Source organism: Aulonocara stuartgranti (genome assembly GCF_965226115.1).
Source record: "Aulonocara stuartgranti genome assembly, chromosome: 7".
Taxonomy (NCBI): Eukaryota; Metazoa; Chordata; class Actinopteri; order Cichliformes; family Cichlidae; genus Aulonocara; species Aulonocara stuartgranti.
In genome coordinates, this window is record NC_138945.1 from 53,123,949 (window position 1) to 53,140,754 (window position 16,806).

At 40.9% G+C, this 16,806-nt stretch overlaps 1 protein-coding gene across 1 annotated transcript; it reads left to right on the plus strand.

The window, feature by feature from the left end:
- The first annotated feature begins 188 nt into the window (after positions 1-188).
- LOC309709770 (FYVE, RhoGEF and PH domain-containing protein 6-like) lies at positions 189-16,061 on the plus strand. The gene is made up of 20 exons (XM_082538591.1): positions 189-624; positions 1,255-3,088; positions 6,075-6,213; positions 6,477-6,544; positions 7,812-7,842; positions 9,389-9,540; positions 9,998-10,154; positions 10,263-10,350; positions 10,882-10,932; positions 11,062-11,120; positions 11,213-11,284; positions 12,004-12,072; positions 12,365-12,448; positions 12,553-12,632; positions 12,817-12,919; positions 13,044-13,190; positions 13,284-13,472; positions 14,755-14,883; positions 14,976-15,115; positions 15,214-16,061. Exons 1-20 carry the CDS (start codon positions 612-614, stop codon positions 15,248-15,250), a joined length of 3,642 nt encoding a protein of 1,213 aa, XP_082394717.1. The 5' UTR covers positions 189-611; the 3' UTR covers positions 15,251-16,061.
- The last annotated feature ends 745 nt before the right edge of the window (positions 16,062-16,806 follow it).

A 16,806-nucleotide genomic window follows, 5' to 3' on the forward strand; every position in this document is an offset into this window, starting at 1 on the left:
TGGGAAATATATATATATTTTCAAGTATTTCTTCCTCTGCGTAAAATATGTGTTACAAAGGAGCTGCTGGCTTCCTGGCATAATTTTGGCTTCTAGTCATACAATTAATAATAGAAAAGATGATGTAGGAGGAAAGATATGCGTGCATGGCACCTTGCAAAATTCCTGAGCAGTCATGAGCCAGCGTTAAATCTTACTACAAGTCAGTGTTTATTGTTTCCGCGTGGAGAAGAGATTTTACAGTGTGACAACTCATAATAATGCCAATTTGTGGAAGATTTGGATGCAAAGATTGACTCTGGCCGTCTGTGGCTCCTGGGGGGCCTCTAGTGGATCGTCCTCGGAAACAAAAAGGAAGCGCGCGGCTATTGGCTGGCTACATATCGCAGAACATCAACAGCCGGTGCGCCAGAGAGAAGAACTTGTTTGCGGCGGAATCACGTGTGCCGCTCGGGTTAAAATCAAAGAAAATGTCGATTATTTGACACATTATGAATCGACGATCTGAACTTTATCCGGATATGAAGGACTTTTGTCTTCACTGATTTATTTTTAATATAAGGACCGGAAAACAATAAAGAAAGAAAAACAGAAGCGAAGTGAGTGGAGCGATGATGAACTCAGGTAAGTTCCCCGTTCGATGACTTTTCTGGTTTATACGTGAACACGGTGAGCTTATAATGGCTAATCGGGAAATAGTAAATGCTCAGAGATGTACTTCTATACTGTAGTTCAGCATGTTTTTTCTTTCTATTCCTACACAGTATAAATCTCACCTGTTTAGGTTTAGCCTGCTCGGTAGTCATTTAAACAGCATAGCTCTAAATGAAGTTACATTTGATTATCTCGAGTTTTGTATTGATTTTGTTCGCAGTCAGCAGTTCAAACTGTGTCTTGTTGAACAGGGAAATATTTGAAAACAACGCCTTGAAAACCCTGCTTGTCAACAGGCTTGCCTTTTACTGCTTCTCCCACTCTTCATCTCCCACCTGCTAATCCCCCACTTTTGCGTGTTGACGCGAGCTATTAGTTGGAGTAATGTGCTGCTACATAGAGGGGCAAACATAAATCATGTGATATTTGAACCCTTGGAGAGGTTGTTTATGATGTATACCAAGGTTAGGATCAGCAGTGAAAGAAAACACAGTCATTACATTATAGTCAGGGTTACAGTCATTTAGATGTTGTTTTCCCTCAGAGGAAATAACTTTACCTCAAGTCCCAACTTCATATATTTCATTTCTCTATTCCCAGGCATGCATAAGCCACCTGTGGCCCCTAAACCAAAGCTGCCTTACTACGAAAGTCCACGGCAATCTCCTTTGATCCCTAGAAAAGGTGGCCTCTCGCAACCATCTCCTGGCACGCAGATGAAGGTGAAACCGGCGCTAGCCCCCAAACCCTGCCCCTCTAAATTCAACACTGTCTGGACGAGCCCACGTCAGACATCTGCGTCGGATACCCCCCAGACTGTAGGTCGCCTTGCTTCCCAAAATGGACTGCCGCACGAGAGCAAAAGGCCTGACTGGGATTACGTTGTTCCTATTTGTCTGTGCAGCAGTGACAACTGCACGTGCGTCAATTCTCAAGGCACCCGCAATCATAGCAGAGAGAAAATAAACAATGAATACTTCAGAACAACGAACGCCTCTCCCACCCATACTCACTATCAGTCTGTTCAAGACGAACATGCTATTTACCAAAATGTCACTGTAAATACTAATATTTCCCATCCTAAGGTGGCTTTTCGGCCGACTTCTCCTCACAGAACGCGGGGTGATGAGGCAAATGATGGAATTCTTGACGGTGTACCTGGACAAGTACCAGAGGAAGATGCTCTCAGTGTGCCACGACCCAAACTAATCCCAGCTCCCCCTAGGAAGCCCAGTCCTATCCCTGTACCACAGAAACCCAGGCAAGCTGTTCAGGACCATAAGGAAAAGGGGGAGAAGGGGAAGGAAGAGTCTGTAAGCCAAGATGGCAGAGAAATAAACACCAAAAATGTGGCGGTGTCACCAGACAGGAAGGGCACATCATCACTGTCTGTCAGTGCACCTGAAAGTGAAAAGAAACTGCCAGCTTTTCCGTCAGTGAAAACTTGTCCCCCTCCAGCTGCTCCACCCAAGAAAAAACCTTTTCTGTCTGAGCTCGAAAAAGTACTGAGCTCGGCTCCTCAGGCAATTCCAAAGGACGTGAAAGGGGAACATCTCGATTGGGGCCGTGGCACTTATGAGATGGATTTCTCCGCTAAAAAGAATAATAAAAAGATTCAGAGGAAAGCAAAGGGTGATGAGGAGGAAGCTTGTGGCATTTTGCATAGTCAGCAGGCCCTCAGCCAGCCTGTTGCCACAGTTGAGAAAACTGGGATGGGTAAAGTACCTCCAAAGAAGCCCCAGAGAAAGAAGCTGCTGAATCAGAATAAGGGATCATCTGAGGAGAGAGCAGCAAGGGAGTTTGAAGGACACGGGAAAAAGAAGGAGCCGCCTCTGCCTTCCACTGACAAATCAAGCGGTAACCATCCAGCAGCTGAAGTTAATAGGCATTCTCGCTCCAGTGTGAGCAAAGCCAAGTCCTTCTCCGGCGCTGACATCATTCGCTCTAAAAAAGTACAGAAGACAATTTCTTTCCGGAAACAACCCTTGAAATTATCAAAGAGTAGGTTACCCAGGCAGACGGAAAAAGAAGACCAGTTCCCAGACTACACTCCCGATGATAATGAACTAAGTGTTGACAACGACGAAGACCTATGGCAGAACTATCCCGAACGTAAATTCTCCGCTCCATTTACTGAGTTTGAGCAAAATGTGGACGGAGAAAATGAAGGAGAAGTTGTCCCATTTGAGGACAGCCCTGTGTATGAGGAGATATCAGACTTCGCCAATGTGGAAAATTCAGGGCCATATCCTCAGGACCCCTACTCACAGCCTAAACCATGGCAGAGCTCAGTTTACACTGACCCACAGGGCTTATACTTACACCCTGACTCCTCGGAGAGCTCGGTGTATGATAATGAGGGCATTTATGAGGAGCAGGATCCATATATGTCCCTGGAGAAAGACCACCAACAGACACCAGCACTCTGTGACAGGTAGACCTGATGTACTCGACTACCTCTAAACCTGATTTATTTTTAACAGCACGTTCTTCATTGTGTCCTGAAATTTCTTTTAAACAACCATTCATCTGCAAAATATGTTTCTGATGACAGAGGGCGAAAAGGAAGAGCGCAGAGGGCCTTCGCATTGTTTGTTTTTCTAATTCCTGTCAGGGTAGTTTGACAGGTATGGTGTGCTTGCATAGCCTTGACACACTGACTTAAACTACACAAATTTAAAGTATAAACATGTTGTTATTATTACAGGCAGAGACAAATCTTTAGCCTAGAAGGGAAGAATACATACTAGATCAATGCAATCCACATTTCTGTGGTTTAAGAAGCGCTTTCACAGTGTCTTTGTGTTTGCAGCTCTGCGGTTATCTGGTGTTAGGAAGACGCTAAAACGACACCTGTTTCTCTTCTTAAAGGCTCAGTTCAATAGAGTGGAGGTGATAGAATTAAAAATCTGCTGCTTAAAGAGGAAACCTTTCATCAGAACTCAATATAAGACTTTATTTTTCATTTTACAATGATTATCCGTTATCAGTCCATTATCAGGGACTACAACATCTAGTCCTTTTACTGAATAGTTAGATTTGTTTGTTTTCAAACCAAAAACCTACAATCCCAACTATAACTACCTAATGCTAAAAAGTATATATGTTTATAAAACTGTTAGTGATGTGTGCATTAGGGGAACAAAAGGAGTTTCTGGCCTTTGTTCACAAATGTGCGGGTGGTGACGTGCTTATGCTTCTCACAAAATTCCCGTCAGATTCATGAAGCGTGTCCACTGGCCAGTTTTGTTCTGTAGTGACTTAGAATAATCTGCAATCTGCATGCCATGATCAACACTAAGATGTAATGAAGAAAGTGATGATGGTGATGCATTAAGTTAGTACTAAATAAATAAGGGGTGAAGAAATGGAAACAGTAGTGTCAGAGGAGGAAGCCACAAAAACAGCAACACCTTTCAAAACTGTTTCAGATAATAGAGCTGATGATTAGTATTTTCCTGGAGACTAGGGTTTAAAAATCAGTCAAACAATAAACATAGAAAAGACTTTGCATGAACAGACCAGAACAAAATGAAGGAAGGAACGTGCGATCTATCAGCTCAAGATTAAAAAAATAAAAAAAGGCACTACACTTACTGGAAAAACAAAACGAAAAACATCCTCCAGCATGCACGCGACATTGCCAACCATCATCTTATCATTCATTGAGAAGAAGTACCTGACCAGGATAAGATATACTTAAATAATCATAGTAACTGGAACATTTGTTCCAAATGTGTCATGTGTGAAGGACGAGTTTTGTTTGGTCTTTGTATTGGTTTGTTAAACTACTATATGTTGAGTCACTGTCTACTCTTGCTCCCATTTTCTTAACATTTAATCTAATTATTGTCCTCTGTCATTAATTTAATTCTATTAGTGTTTTATTTTGTTTCTGTCATTTTGGAAAACTGTAAATAATGGCTAATGAAAGTGTTACCGTGGCACGGTGTTGTGCTGGACAGCACTGTCATCTCATAACAAGCAGCTCCTGTGTTTGATCCACGGGCTGGCCGCTCTTTCTGTGTGGAGTTTGCATTTCCTCTCCAGGTACTCCGCCTTCCTGCCAGAGTCCAAAGACATGATCTTAGGCTATTTAGTGATTCTAAACTGGCTATAGATGTGAATGTGACTGTAAATGGCTTTCTTGCAATATTTTAGTGACTTGTCCAAACAATTGCTGTCTCCCCTCCACCTTCAATCCTAAATTGAATCAGTGGAAAACGGATGGGTGAAATATTTTTGATCATCAACATTATTAGTGGTAGTTGTAGTAAAGTTTTAAGATGTGCTTTCTATTATTTGTTCCTGAACATGTTCCAACTTTGTTTGCAGATTATGAACAAATTCAGCTGAGAAAATATCACAGATTTGTGCATTAAATCTGTTTATGTACAGATTTGTGTTTGCACTGTTAGATATTGCGCCGTTTCTGCAGATCTACATACATTCATCATAAGAAGCAGATCAGTGCTAAATAGATACGTTTTTACTTTTTTGCACTTTTGTTGAACTGACCCTTTTTTATTCTTTTCTGTTTTGTTTTTTTTTAAATGTTTCTGAGTTTGCGTCTTCATTGGCTCCAGTTTTTAATTTTTTTTTTTTTTTCCTGTGTGTATATTCCCTGAAGTAATCTTTGTAGTAATCCTGTTAGTAGGCAAAGAATTTCACATGTCTGGTTTTGAATGAGCAGTTTTGCAGAAGTCAGCTGGATAACAGGATTACAGTTTGTGTAACTGTACACGCTGCCTCCAACAGCTTAGCATGTCGCAGCGCTTTGGTTCAAACACTCACATGTTGGAAACACGTTGGCTCATAGCAGAGACCGCTCACTGCGAAGTACTACAGCGGTTGTAAAGGGGGCACAGACCCTTAGCTTTGTCTGCTTTCTTTCTTTGTAAGTTTTGTTCAGGGAGGTGCCTTCTGAGAATCCTCTGGGAATTGTGGCATTTTAGACATGCGGCGCATCTTTGGCACAGTTTCCTGTTAGCTGTTCATGTGAAGTCCTGTTAAAACTGCTGACGATGACGGTGCCTTATTTCTGAGTTCTGTGAGCAGATGTAAAAAGATGCAGTAGGAGTAGGCTTGTGATTGTATTGATAATTAGATTTAACATTTAAAGGTGTCAAGTCCTCCCTTCTATGACTTTTAATAATAAATGCTCCCATATAAGAAATTCTTGGGATTAAATGCTGAGGAGTTTTTTTTTTTATATCAGAAATCTTCCTCATTCTTCTGAAATTCCCTTCCCCTCGCTCGTGTGCCATGTGTATTTTAAAGGTGTGTCAGCGCCTTTCAAATGCAGAATAAATGCCTTCAGATAGTTGTGTGTCAAGACTACCTGCCCTGTTTGTGTTTGTCGGTCCCTGTTTTGCTCTTTGACTAACATGTGTTTCTGACTTTTTTTTTTTTTTTTACAGAAGCTCCTTTGAAAAAGACATTGTTCTTGAGGTGCCGTTTGATGATGACTTTATCCAGACCACCTCAGAAGACGAAGGCGAGAATGACAGCAGCTCTGACTCAAGTAAAGGTGACCCTGAGCAGCCAGAGGAGAAAACGGTGAGGAGCAGAAGCTGTTAGATCCTGACAGGGTTTGCTCATTGCAGGAATTTCAAGGATGCAGGCAAAATAGTCCTGCAGTGGAGAACACGCCTTCCTTTAACAAGAAAAACAAAAACATTTATAGCATCATCCTCATGCTGTTTCTAATAGATTAATATATTATTATTGCATCTTGTACGTCTGCTGCGAGCAGTGTGTGTGCTACATTTACTGTACTGTTTTATTCAAACTGTACTGTTTTTATTGATTGTCTTCATCAGACGGCGAGTGAAAAGAAGAAAAACAAGATATTCAACATTGCACAAGAAATTATGACCTCTGAGAGTGTGTGAGTGTCCTTTTTTCCCCTCATTTGCATTTCTTGAACTCCACGTGTGCACATAGTCTAGGATAATTTTGCCCAGATTTTGGGATGTCTGTCTCTCAGGTTTGTTGTGGGTTTTTGTAGATTAAAAGTTTCTCTTGGTGTTTGCAACATTAACTTACACACTGGGGGGAAAAGACTGGAGAAAAAGCCATTTAACTAAACATTTAATTGTTAAGAAGTGCAAATTCAACAGTACATCTCAGTTTTTCTACATGAAATATTAAAGAAAAAGTTCTAGTAGCTCATCATCCAGATCATCTGGTGTGTGTCTTGTATTGTTTAACTATATTATATGTTGGAATTAGTCGGACCTGCCTTGCAAGACTGCAGTTGGTCCCGAATGCTGCAGCTCGCCTTCTGATGCAAACTAAAAGATGTGAACGTATTTCCCGGTGCTTGCCTCTTTCCACTGGCTCTCTTTTCACTTCAGAACTGATTTTAAAATGTTATTGTTGATTATAAAGCTATGAATGGACAGGCTCCTGGGTATTTGTCTGACCTCTTGCAGCCTTATGCGCCCTCTAGATCTCTTAGAACAAATGATCTTTTGCTTTTAGCCATACCAAGGTCTAGGCTGGTTCACAGAGGCGATCGAGCGTTTGGGTCGTAGCGCCTAAACTGTGGAATAATCTACCCCAACACATCAGACAGGCTCCTACTGTCAATCAATTTAAATCTCATCTAAAAATACATTTGTATCCACTGGCTTTTAATACAGTATGAGAGGTACTTGGTGCTAATAATAAAAGTTACTTGGTACTAGTTATTTTGGATTTCTGTACAGCACTTTGGTCAGCGTTGCTGTTGTCATTAAATGTGCTATATATAAAAAAAAAAAAACTACTTTGGTGTAGTATGAATGGCAGTGGGGGAGGTCTTTCTCCATAGGGAAAGCTGTAAAACGTGAAAGTACAGTTAAATGATCGAAATCTATGAACTCCTTCACATTTTGCAAAGCCTTCCAGCGGGCCTGACTGGAATCTTTGTCAGGCTGATTCTGGCCCCTGGGCCATATGTTTGACACACTGGTCCACTTGCACCCAACAGATGGTAGAGTCTTGCAGAATCTGTGTGTAAGCGCCTGACTGGAAAAAAACAAAACAATTTCCATTCACCTTCATTGTAATGGGTAGACACATATATGTCAAAACCTCACAAAACATGATGATGTATTGTTGTATGGAGGCAGCGATTGCGTAACCATTATAACTGTATTTTGTTTTTCCAGGTTTGTTGACGTCCTGAAGCTGCTTCATGTTGTGAGTACTTCCACATGTCACCTTTTAAACAAAAGCAACCACTGTGTTTGCCATGAAAAGAGCTGTGGGTATATATTTGAGCCAGTGCTGGTCTAGTGTCGGAGCCCACATTCTCCATATGTGTTTGATTTGATCCTCATAGAAGGGCAGAGTAGACTTTTCTCCGTCCTTCTGGCAATAAAAGGTTCTTATTGTAACACTATACTTGCTCTGAATGATACACAGTCGCGTTGTTTTAACCGCTGCCAAAAAAATGATCTGATTCCTATGCTGTACTTCCCCTGCAGTGTTTGCTGTGCGACAAGAAGGGAAGAACAATATTTTTTATGTGTCGTCCAACCAGTCTAACCAAGTCTTTGCCAACCCACTCTTAGATCGGTGAAGTAAAGCACTCCCTATCTCTACGAGAATCTCCACATCTGCTTCTGTTTGTTTGTTGAGTCGCTTTTTCTTGACAGTTCATCATATCTGCTCAGGAAGAGGAGATGTGATAAATTCAGGAATTGCAGTGTTAAGTGTGAGGAAATTTGATCAGGGCTGGTACGTAAGATGTAGTAGCCTTGAGTGACGACTCCCGTCTATGACTGTATAGCATACACGGGAAGCGCTCGAGTCTCCGTGGATTGCACATTTGTGAAGAACAGATCAGATGAAGTTCAAAGCAATGTTGAAGTGGCTTTCTATTTTACCCAGCTCTGTCAGGTACTCAAACGGACATCAGCACTCACCACAGCATGTGTATTCTATCTGATTTATCTGGTAATGCATATTCTTAGACGCTCTCGTTTTCGGGATCTAAATGCAGACAATAAAAGCTACTTTGATTTAGCTGCTTTGTTTGTCTAACCCATGTGTTATAATGGAAACAAGATAACCAAACTGGCCTTTTTCTCAACAAACGTCACACGTTTGTTACCGCTGACTGTCTGCAGCGTAGTCTCGTGAAACGTATATGCTTTTAATTTTTTTTTTCTGCTACATCCTTCACCATGTGAGCCGCCTCCTACACTGTCAGCTGTTTTTTTTTTTTTTTTTTTTTTTTTTAAAGTAGGAGGAAATCGCACGTTAACCACAGGAGCTCTCTGCTGGGTACATGGTCTGTTGGCAGTTTTATTTGCCATGTGTCGCTATAAACCACCAGAAAGCGAACCATAAATGGTACCCTCAGTGTTTGCTGCTCTGTATTTATTATTTCTTTGGTCCTGATTTTATTTTATAAGAATGACAGTGCGTCTTTTGTCCTGTCTTGCCCCTTTAACCCCTAACCGGTCACAGAGGATGGCTGCCTCTCCCTGAGCCTGGTTCTGCCGGAGTTTTCCAGTTAAAAGGGAGTTTTTCTTTCCCACTGCCACCAAGTGCTTCCTCATATGGGGTCATTTTATTTTTGGGGTTTTCTCTGTGTTATTGTAGGGTCTTTACTTTGCAACATAAAGTGCCTTTAGGCAGCTGTTGTGATTTAGCACTATGCAAATAAAACAGAATTTAATTGTCTTTTAAGAATGCGCTTAAGCTGTGTCCATCTGACTTTTTATCTGTCTATCAACAGGACTTCCGTGATGCAGTGTCTAAAGCCTCTCGCCAGAGTGGGAAGCCTGTGATTGAGGACCGTCTTCTAAACCAGATACTGTACTCCCTCCCACAGCTCTACGAACTCAACCAAAACCTCCTCTCCGAACTGAGACAAAGAATAGCTAAATGGTATAACAAAGTTTTTTATTTATTTTTTTTTTTACTGAGAGCTTTACATGTGCTCTTGTTGCCGATTGGGAGCTAAACCATGCAGTAATAACTGATAGTCTTCAGAGGAAGAGGGATGTTTTTATGTTTTAACTCCATACTAATGCCCACGGTCTTAAATCAAGTCACGATACCTATGTGGTGCTGTTAGTGCCTGTTGAAAGTGTGGTTAGTCGGGTAAAGAGGAAACTCAGAACATTGGTGATTTTTTTTTCTGTTCATGATCCACAAGGAAGTATTCAAGCTCTGGGTAAGAATATATATTTTCACATGTTTTTGATTATTCATTTACTCTATAGGAGAAAAAATAGATACTATAAAACAAAAGTATGGACCAAAGTATGCCCCCCCCACCTAATCACATAGATGGATCGAGGAACTGACCAGTGTTTTTCTTTTCGCTCTGTTTTGTTTACAGGAACGAGAATCCCCAGGTAGCAGACATTTTCCTGAAACAGGGGCCCTATCTGAAGATGTACTCGACATACATTCGTGAGTTTGACAGGAATGTGGTTCTCCTGGATGAGCAGACTAAGAAGAATCCAGCATTTGGCGCAGTAGTACGGGAATTTGAGGTAATGGTGCTCAACCTGTTCTGTGTGTAAGTGTCTTTGCTCCCTTTTTCAAAAACAAAACAAAAACCATTAAATGTTGATTTGGTTTTGTTCTCTTTTTTTGTTAAGGCTAGTCCACGCTGCGCCAGCTTGGCTCTGAAGCATTACCTGTTAAAACCTGTACAGAGGATTCCTCAGTACCAGCTGCTACTCACAGGTAAACCTGTAAATAAAGAGTCATTGAAATAGATCTTTTATGTTTCTTATTTAATACTTAAAGGTGAGTTTAACTTAAGTACAAACTCAGCTCACTGTTGTAGTTTTGGACTCCTAAACTGTACACGTTGGCGCAGCCTTTGATGTCTCATCTCAGGCATCATGCTGCCCTCTGGTGCTTATTATGAAAATCTTTTGTGCTCCTTCTTGACTCCTTGTATAATAAGGCTTTTGAAGTAGGGTCCGAATCAGATTTGGTGACATAACATAAGCTTCAACAAGAGTGAGCTTGTGGATTCACGAGTCTGGTTAATCGGTCAGTGCCAACATATGATGAATGTTTCCCACGTCACTCTTGTATAGCTGCGTTACGTAAACACCTGAAGACCTTTTCATCCAGGATTTAAGTTCTGAATCATTCCAGGAATTGGATATAGAGACTGAGCCCTTAACACCCATTTGCGTACTTATTGATCACTTGTTGTGGTTACACTGTTGATAGCAAAACTTAAATGTTTTTATTTTGTTTTAGATTATCTAAAAAACCTGCCTGAAGATGCAGACGACTACAAAGACACAGAAGGTAACGACATAACCTTTATTTTTATTAATTTCTTTAAACCTGCAGATCCGTAAATATTCTTGATGGTGTTAGTGGAATGGAAATATTTCATGTCATGTGTGTGACAATTACAAATTTGTGTCCATTCAGCTGCCCTTGCTATAGTGAAAGAGGTGGCCAGTCATGCAAATGACTTCATGAAACAAGGGGTGAGAGCAAAATAGAAATTTCATGATAAGCAATCACATGGTAAATCCCTAATACACGTTACTTACACATTCCACTCGTTTTTTTTTCTTAGGATATCTTCCAGAGTTTGATCCGTGTCCAGTGCCGTCTGATTGGCAACCATGAGATTGTCCAGCCTGGCCGGGTGAGGTCATAAAGCTTTTGTAAGATTTTGTACGTACACAGGCAATGTCAATGTAGGACAAGCAAAGGTTGTGCTAACACGGATGATGTCTCTCTGATTCTAATGTCCCAGTGAGCCATCACGCTTTTCCAGCATGAAGGACTCTGGGAAAAACTGAAGCAGCTAAACTGGTTTCCCGTTAGGCGATACATACTGTACTCAAGCAGGTGTAACCACCAGAGTCTGGTTTATTTGACTATGCTTGGGCATATTTAACTGAGTTGTTCCACTTGGTGAGAAAGTGGGAACGCAATGTTTCCTCAGTTGAGATTAACAATATGTTTTGCAAGAGTTTCCTGGGCTGACGTAGGCAGCGTTAACGTAGCATGTTATTTATTGATGGGCGAAACTGAAGCTCCCACACAAGCACTGGGACACCATGAAAACAGCACACGGGAGTGTGCCTGAGTCCAGGATGTTCTTGCTAACCACTGAGCCACCATGCTGCCACGTGATTATTAAGGCGGGCTGCTAATATTGACCTTCTCTAGGCCATCAATTGGAGAAAATAATGAACTTCAAGCTCTGCAAAGTACTTTTCTTCACATGTTGCACGAAGAAGTTCTGGATAAAGAAAAGGCAGTGAGAAGAGTGATAAAGTAAAATATGGGGAGGGATATTTTTTGCTAATTTACACTTTTGTGATTTCTCCCCCCCCCCCCTTTTTTTTTTTTTCCCAGATATACCTTAAAGAGGGGATCTTGATGAAGCTGTCGAGGAAAGTTATGCAGCCCAGAATGTTCTTCCTGGTATAGTCGATATTTCCTTTTATGCTTTCATAACCAAATCACAATCGAACAGCAGTGTTTCTGTCATGTGCCTCCACTCATGGTTCCCTTCCTAGTAAAACATGTGGTCATACATTCTGTTGAGCTGATATAAGGAACTTGGCTTGATTAATAGATTTAGCTTCCATGGTGCTCAGATGTCTTTCGACATTTGTTTGATATTTTCCCCACATTTTTATGATCTTATTACTGGTGTATTTGAGACTCGATGGTCATGACAGAATGAAAATGTTTCATGTCATTTTCCATTTAGTTTAACGACATGTTGCTGTACACCAAACCCGTTCAGTCAGGCCAGTACATGTTCAAAAACACGCTGCCCCTCAGAGGAATGAAGGTGAGAACTCATTCTTATTCTGTTTGTCAATTTTCACATTTTCTCACATCACGAGATCATCTTTATCCTGGCATCATCCTGGCTCACAGTGAAAATAATTACAGGTTAGCAAACCGAGTCAAGAGGCCTATCAGAACGAGCTGAACATCGTGAGCGTGGAGCGCTCTTTCATTCTCTCCGCGAGGTAATGATCAGAAATGAAAGAGGCCTTTGTAATTTAAGATGGTGTGTTGTTGTTGTTGTTGTTGTTGTTGTTGTTGTTATTACATTTTATTTCATTAGTGTATGTTCTTCTTTTTTGTTTTTCTTGAATCTATTTTGGGTTTTTTTTGTTTTTTTTACATATGCTCTGTTTTCTCTTTCTGTAGCTCGGCCGAGGAACAGGACGAATGGCTTGAAACGATTTCCACAGCGATCAGTGAACACATCAAGAAGACGAGCAGCTTTACCCCTGGCAAGCCTCGAGATGTGGTAAGATCACTTAAAAAAGTACATCTCCGGCTGTTGCAATATGTGAGCAACATTTAACATTGTATGAGCAGCCACTGAAACTCCTGTGTGCCTTCATTTTTTTTTTTGTACCACTCATATTCAGCTGGATGGCACTGATGTTGGCGATGGTGCTCCTTTGGGATCCAAAGCCCCCATATGGATCCCTGATAAGCGGGCCTCCATGTGTATGGTCTGCACCTCCAAGTTCACCCAAACGTGGAGGAGACATCACTGCCGTGCGTGCGGAAAGGTGAGGCATCAGTTGTACAACATGCTTACTGTCCAGAATGAGGGAGAGATGGAAGGGCAAAAAAAGTAAAACTTGTGCTTTATTCTTCCACAGGTTGTGTGCCAATCTTGCTCCTCCAATGAATTCCCTCTCGAATATAAAAAGAACAAGTTTACTCGAGTGTGTGACCAGTGTTTCCAAGTTCTTTTGGAGCAGAAAGGCGAACAGACCCATCAACTTGGAAAAAGAACTGCGTTTACTTTCCACAAAAAGCAGAAGTTGATACCCGCAACCCTCAAAGAGGTAGTTCATATGTCGCCCTCATCTGTATACACTTTCCATTACAACCTTATTACTGCAGTAGTTTATTTATTATTCACAATAGAACAATAGAAAAAATTTTGGACTGCTGGACTTTCAAGAGAGGGATGTTGTCCCATTTTTGCCTAATATAGGATTCTAACTGCTGAACAGTCCTGGGTCTTCTTTAACGTATTTATTGTTTTATGGTGCTTGAAATGTTTTCAGTAGGGGACTGTTGATGTATGCAGTTTAGCATTTTCTTGCTGAAGTATACAAGGTCTTCACTGAAAAAGATTTCATCTGTATGGGACCATATATTGCTTTTAATACCTCTCAGCATTAATAACGGCTTTTCAGATATGCAAGCTGCAAATTCCATAAGCTCTTGTGCGACCCCCCCCCCAAACCATCAGAGATCCAGGCTTTTGTACTGAATGCTAATAAGGCAGGGGTGTCCAACTCCAGGCCTCGAGGGCTGGTGTCCTGCAGGTTTTAGATGTGTTCTTGATCCAACTCAGCTGATTTAAAATTACCTCCTCATAAAGTTCATAAAACCTGCAGGACACCGGCACTCGAGGCCTGGAGTTGCCTACCCCTGGACTAAGGGAAAGCAGAAAACTGTTCCGTGGACCCCACCAGAGGACCAGAAGACCCCTTATTGCAGGGGTGCCCAACTCCAGGCCTCAAGGGCCGGTGTCCTGCAGGTTTTAGATATCACCCTGGGTCAACACACCTGAATCAAAAGATTAGTTCATTACCAGGCCTCTGGAGAACTTCAGGACATGTTGAGGAGGTAATTTAGCCATTTGAATCAGCTGTGTTGGATCAAAGACACCTAAAACCTGCAGGACACCGGCACTCGAGGCCTGGAGTTGGACACCCCTGCCTCAGTCCATTTTAAATGAGTTTTGGTCCAGAGAAGATGGCAGTGATTCTAGCTCATGTTCACATATGGCTTCTTCTTTGCATGATATATTTCTCCAGAATCTCTGAATCTTTTGAAGACTTTATGTATCCAGGTTAATTAGTTATAGAAAGTTCTTTCCAGCCTTTATTTCCCCCTGTTCCAACTTTTTGAGAAGTTTTGCTGCCATCAAATTTAAAATGAGTTAATATTTTTCATTAAATAGTAAAATTTCTAAACATTTAATGTTTTCAATTCTTGTTATAAAAATTTGGATTTAGAAGATTTGCATTCTGTTTATATTTACATTTTACAGTGTCCCAACTTGGCTTCATATAATGTTCAGAAAACTCATCAGACTGCTTTTACTTTGTAAAGGTGACGGCCAGCACAGACGACTCCTCTATGAGTGGGTACCTGCAGGTGTCCAAGGTGGCTAAAAAGCACGGGAAGAGGTTATGGTTCGTCATTAAAGACAAGGTCCTGTACAAATACGCAGCAAGTGAGGTAAAGTCTTCTACTTGTATTAATAAAAGCTCAGTATGGCAGTTGGAACAAAGAGAATTATTGCAACGTTTGTTTTTCATTTCTTCATGCAGGACGTGGCAGCTTTGGAGAGTCTGCCCCTGCTGGGATTTGTTGTAAAAGCTGATTCCTCACAGACGTCGCAGTTCAAACTCTACCACAAAAACAAAGTTTACTACATTTTTAAAGCTGACAGCCCAGAGACTGCCCAAAAGTACTGTAGAGAGAGATGCTATTTATTATTGTATATAGTGACAATATTAATAATATTAAAATATTGTAATAATATTTTCTTTTTTCTTTTTTTAACAGATGGATCACGTCTTTTAAAGAGGCTGCTGTGCTTTAATATCTGCTGTGTGAAGCTGCTGGCTGTGCTTGCCTCGGCTGAAACTGTTTTACCTCAGTGCTCCCAGAAATCTGTAAACAGCATCTGGAGTCACCAGTTTTGTGCGTTTTGTTTTTATTGATTTTATTGTAATTACTGTAACTACTTTTTACATTGTTTTTAGAGCTCTCTTGTGGAGATGGGATTTACCCATTTTTATTTTTGCACAGTCACATGAATCTTTTCCACATGCATTTAAAAAGTTTAGGCTTCAATGTCAGAAATCCATTTTTAGACTTTAATTTTGGGTTATGCTTTTAATGCAATTGTCTAATGTCGTGCTTGGATTGCCATAGCACAGATTTGGTGAAAAAGAGAATTATCCATTAGTTACTGTGGACACGGCTGCTGTCATAACATGTGAACACACGTCTATCCAGCAGATTCCTAAATAAATTATGTGGGTATTTCTTGTGGTTTGAGAATGCTTTTTTTTTTTTTTTTTTTTTCTTTTTTCTTTTCACACTTCATAAGTTACCATAGAGCACGTTCAGAGCAATGTTAAAACAATGTTCACTTCCTGCTTGGGTAAGAAATGTTTACTTTATCTTCTTAGACTGGAGCCTGCAATCTAAAGTCTCAATGATGTATTGGTGGAGAATTCACTGTTCAAACTGTCCCATAATGGGTTCTGCACCTAAGTCAATCAAATGGCTTCATATGATTATACCCTAAATATATATCTATGTAAATAGAAGTGATTGTAATTAGATTGACAAGAAATTAATTTTTACTGCTCAAATTCTGTCATTGTAATAAATCTTTATTTTCATGTGTTTATTGTTGTTGTATGTATGTTTGCTGAAATTATTCTTTTCCAACGTTAACGCTATACTTTACACCCAAATCACTTTTACTTTAAATGCTGCAAATTGACTGTACAGTTTAGTCACTTATATAAGTCCTCATGATGGATCTTAAAGGTTTATACTAGGGGTGCAACGATACTCGTATCGATATTGAACCGTTCGATACAGTGCTTTCGGTTCGGTACGCATATGTATGAACAATACAAAATTTGTAACTTATTTTATCAACTTTCCTTCTGACGATGCTGTCTGTGTTGAGCGCTCAGTGGATCTGCGCTCGACAGTGCAGCCTAGGCGGAGTAGTCGAACGCAGATCCACTGAGCGCTCAACACAGACAGCATCTTCAGAAGGAAGAGCGCAGGGCAAGCTAGCGAGACAGAAGTTAAGCTCTCCTTGCAACATGGCAAATTGAACCTCCCCCACCCTCATTCAGATCTGGCGTTTAGAATTATTTTGGTTTTCATGTGAGGTATGACCCTGAAGGTAAGCGCGTCATGGACTAAAGTAAAACAGTATGTTGGATGTGCCACGCAATGCTCAATTACATGGGTGGGAACTAGTGTGTTAGCGCAGTTAGCTCGTTAACGTGTTGGCCGTCTAGCCCCATGCAAGGGCGATCAGGGGTAGCTCGTTAACGGAGATTTGCCGTGTTGTGGCGTTAACGTCATTTCAACGAGATTAACGCTGACAGCACTAGTGGGAACACA